At 41.3% G+C, this 4,772-nt stretch overlaps 1 protein-coding gene across 1 annotated transcript in view; it reads right to left on the reverse strand.

Moving 5' to 3' along the window:
- Positions 1–243: 243 nt before the first annotated feature.
- The window catches only part of LOC119573929 (sulfotransferase family cytosolic 1B member 1-like), a 7,889-nt gene continuing 3,360 nt past the window's right edge, over positions 244–4,772 (reverse strand). The window contains exons 2-3 of the mRNA XM_037921032.1: positions 484–773; positions 244–298 (exon numbers count right to left, since the gene is read on the reverse strand). Of these exons, the coding sequence (XP_037776960.1) occupies positions 244–298; positions 484–773 (345 nt within the window). The remainder of the gene's footprint in view (positions 299–483; positions 774–4,772) is intronic.

Genomic DNA, 4,772 nt, shown 5'->3' on the forward strand with positions numbered 1-4,772 from the left:
TAAAATATATATATATAATATTTAGATGTGTGTGTGTGTGTTGTGTGTGTGTGTGTTGTGTGTGTTTTCACTCCCTTCTAAAGCCAACAGCAAAATAACTCCACACTCAACGGCAGATGTTTTGAGTGCGTGTGAAGCCACAGCAGACGTCCCGTGTGGGGTCAGTGTCTGTTGCTAAACAGACTGTTATCATTTCACCGCTGTTGGAGGACTTGATGACAAAGCACGATGGAATTCTGTCCACTATAAAAGATTGGCCAAGGTAAGTGAGGCCGTTTGGTGTATTTTAGATCTTACTCTAATGAAAGCAAGTATGCAGAAAGTATGAAAAGTTTTGGATGAACTATATATATATATATATATATATATATGATATATATATATATATATATATATATACATATATGAATAGATAGTAGATAGAAGATATATAGACAGATTGGTAGATGCATAGATGATAAACAGAGAGACAGTTTGGAAGATGAATAGATAGACAGATAGACATAGATAAGCAGATTAACAGACACACATATACTTGCAGAGTAAATGTGCACGCGACCAAGCGTTTCGCCCCCCCTCCTTACCACTCCCTTCCTCATAAACTTGATGCCTTTGGCTGCCTCCGTCGGCGCCTCCATAAAGGTCTCGTTGTTGGCCGCCGGGTTCTTGCTCATGCTGCCGAAGGAGCAGTGGTCAGCCAGCCTCTCGACCTCCTCCTCCGTCACCGCCTTCCCCAGGAATTTGGCCACCTTCCTCACCACGGCCGGCAGGTCCTGAGAATACACCATTACTAAGTGAGCTTGCGGACCACACAAATGGAGGGAAGGGGAGAGAGAAGAGAGAGAGAGAGAGAGAGAGAGAGAGAGAGAGAGAGAGAGAGAGAGAGAGAGAGAGAGAGAGAGAGAGAGAGAGGGGGGGGTTGTTTGTGTGTGTGTGTGTGTGTGTGTCTGTACACACACACACACACACACACACACACACACACACACACACACACACACACACACACACACACACACACACACACATATATATATGTATCATCATCAGGGCCGCCGAGAGCTAGGCCGGGCCCCGGGGCATCTAATAGATTAAGAGATTATAGTAATTTCCGGTGGATTGTCATAACAAAAACAAAAAAAAAATGGCTGGAACATTTGATGTTAACCGCTGGGAAGTTACAAAATGTTTCAAATGTATTCACTAAAATGTAAAAATTAAAATGTAAAATGTTCAATTAAAATGTATTCATTTTGCGACCCTTTTTTATGCAAAGGCTTTAATTACATTACTGAAGTCAACCTTACGCGTAAGGTCGCTCTCTATGCCTAGAGTAGCCTAGTCATTCAATCGGTCTTGTTTCAGTGTGCTCCATAAGGAGTTTTTGATGAGCTTGTGTTTGCTGAAAGATCGCTCCGCTGAAGCAACGGTAACTGGCAATGTACAAAATATCTTCAGGGCAATGCAAACATTTGGGAATATCTCAGCAAGCTTGAACTTGCTGATTTTCTTCAAGAGGCTGAATGGGCTTAATGATTCATCTCCAAAGTTTACGTCATGGATCGCTTTGAGATGTACCATTTCTTCTATCAGTTCATCTTGCAAGATATCATCGTTGTATTGCTTTGCCAGGGTAACATAGGCTGTGGAAATTTGCTGCTCTGTTAAGACGAGATATCCCCAAAGAAAGCCAAACAAATCATCTATTTTGTGTGTAGCATCATACCGTGTTGAGAGGCCAGCAATAACGGAATCAAGAATGACATAGAAAACGTCATGTTTAATTGCTGCCTCTTCCTCAGCTGTACCACCTTGTGGAAAAAAAACTCTTCTTGTGTCTAGTCAAAAAAAGGTCTCCTTTTCTTCTTGCGTTTAGCTGGGAGAAAACAATCAATTTGAATTCCTTCTGCAACCAACTTCGCCTTGTTTAAAATCTGGTCCCATTTACTGTGCAGATCTTTAAGGTCGTTCACAAGTGATTTCAGATTGGAGACCTCTACATCAATGGTGGCTTGCCTTGTTTGTATTATCTGGTTTCTTTGTTCAATTGCTACCAAAATCTTAAACCAGATCGTAGACATGAGGATGCAACTAAAAGAGGAAATGTATTTTACGGCGCCATTAACTTCAGTGGCAGTCTTAGGGGTAAGATTCAGTGTATGAAGTTGCTCCAGAGCTGAGCGTATTCCTGGTAGTTGAGCTGCAAATGGTCGCACACTTGCAACACGGTCAGTCCATCTTGTACCTTTGACAGGCCCGTGCGGTGAGGATCCAATATTTTCTTGAAGAATTGACCATCGTTGGGGACTGGAGGAAAATAGATTGTACACTGTTTGTACCATACCAAAAAATGTCACTGCTTCTTTACAGCTAGCTGCAGAATCTGCTCCACATAGATTCAGTGAATGGCAGGCACAGGGTGAATACATACACAAGGGGTTTTCAGCAAGGATGTGCTGTTGGGGCTCCATTATATTTGCCAGACATGTTTGCAGCATTATCATATCCTTGACCACGGCAATCTGCAAGTGGAATTCCAGACTGTTTCAAGGTTTCCAAAATTTGCATGGCTTTATTTCAAGACTGGTCTTCTTACAACAATCAACGAATGTAAAGAAACGCTTTTGGACAAAAAATTCTTGAAGCTCCCTCTTCAAATAACGGATTAGAAAGGTGGTTTGTTCAACATTGCTTGAATCAAGTGTTGCATCGACCATGATTGAGTAGTATTTTGCATCATCAATTTCATCCAAGACACGACTGCGAACATACTCTGTGCACAAACCAATGAACTCGTTCTGGGATGATGCTGAAAGATAATGAGCTTGCAGTCTTTCACCTTTTTCCTGTGAAACTTGAATTTTTGTTACATGCTCGCATAGAACTGGATCATAGTGAGCAAGGAGTTCAATAAGACCTAAAAATTTCCCATTGTGAATATCACCAATTCTTTGTGAAGATCCACGAAAAGGCAGTCCTCTTTCACCAAGAAAGACTAGGACATGAATGATTCTTGCGAGAATCTGCTTCTTTGTGAGTCTCTGAAAGAATTCTGTCATCATGGAGCATGTCAACTCCAGATTCTTCCAAACGCCTCGATAATTCTCGCCAGGCAAGGTAGCATTTTTTGTGTGCCATACTGTGCTCATGCTCAGGAAGCCTGTCGAAAAGCTTTCTCCATTTTTGTGCTGTGCTCCATCCATTGGCGGACACCAAGATTGATTGTGATGCTGTATGGCCCATTGCACTGGTGAAAAGTCTATATGGGAAACAGAATAAAGCACTCTTAGCAGGGTTGAACACATGCCATCTTCTGAAAATTATTTCACCATTCGGTTGTTTGAATTTCAATGCAGATGTGGGAAATTTTCTGCCAGTAATGTCATTGGGAAACTGCTCGGGATGTGGTAGATGGCCTTTTCGTATCATTTCTTCTAGTTCCTGTGTTGTAGGAGCTGCTGGAGACGTTCCGATGTCAAAACGAATGAAATGCTTGGTTGTTTCACTATGACGAATTCCCCCTAACTTAGAGTTGCTTGTAAAGATGCTATAGACATTGATTCATCAGGTTTATCTGAGAGTTCTGGCGAGGCTGAAGCTGTAGGTTGAGGACCAGCTTTTTCTTCATTTTCGAGCCCAGAAGTTTCTTTTTTCAGGTTCACTTACTTTTTAAAAACCAAAATCAAATAATGTAAGTTTCTGAGCACCAGACTTGTGTTGATAGAAGACATATATACTTCTGTTCCTTTTAATAGGTCCCCTCCAAATCTGATCTAAAATTGACCGAGGAGCAAACCTTACTTATTTTTTTCCTGACAGAAATCTTTGTGATAGTCAATTGCGTCATCATCGATCATTGCAATTAGAGAAGCTGTTAAGCAGAATTAACCAACTGTGCTTAATATCTTAATAGCTTAATAGCTGTGAAGAAACCAAACAGTAGGTATTAGAGATAATTACAAGATAATATTAATCAAACTCAAAACATCTAAATTGACATCTAAAACTTAACATGCATATTACAGCAATAAAGATTATAACAAAACGGCTTACAGTATAATGTACACAACGAAAGAAACAATGTAACTACAAGTCATCACCCTTAAAACATGAGGTCACAAACCGCATTAAAATTACAATGATAGGATGTACAGCACTTGATACGACGCAATCATTATACCATTACAACAGAAGAAACAAATCTTTAATTTTTTTGTCTCGCAGAGAGACAACCTGATTGGCAGGGTCATCCACAGGGAAACGAGCTAGGTGCCCAGTCCCGGATTATGCAAGCAACAGGTCCCATGCCAAGTCTCACAGTGTAGCCGTCGGTTGGACACATGGTCCTGCCAACTGTACCCATGATCCGGCATAGGGTCTTGTTATAGAAGGCATCAAGATAATACTAGATAGCATCTAAATTTCACTTCCATACAGCAAAACTGGTAGTATCAAGACCTTGAAGACATGTAGCTTGGTCCTTATGCAGAGGTTACCGCTGTCTCCAAATGCTCTTGTTGATTGGGTTCATGGCTCCTGATGCCATGCTAATCCATCTACTAACTTTTTGGTCTGACAGCCAAGAGACAGGAACTACACTACCAAGATATGCAAAGCTCTCTGTGACTTCAGCATCCTTGCCATAAGCATGTATCAACTGAATGGGTTCCTTGAACAGGCCCCCAGTCCTAAATCTTGGTCTTGGTCCAGGAGACTTCTAGGCCCAAGGGCTTCACCTCATTGCTAAATGAATCAAGAGCCACCACCATGAT

The sequence above is a fragment of the Penaeus monodon genome, chromosome 6, assembly GCF_015228065.2.
Source record: "Penaeus monodon isolate SGIC_2016 chromosome 6, NSTDA_Pmon_1, whole genome shotgun sequence".
NCBI lineage: Eukaryota > Metazoa > Arthropoda > Malacostraca > Decapoda > Penaeidae > Penaeus > Penaeus monodon.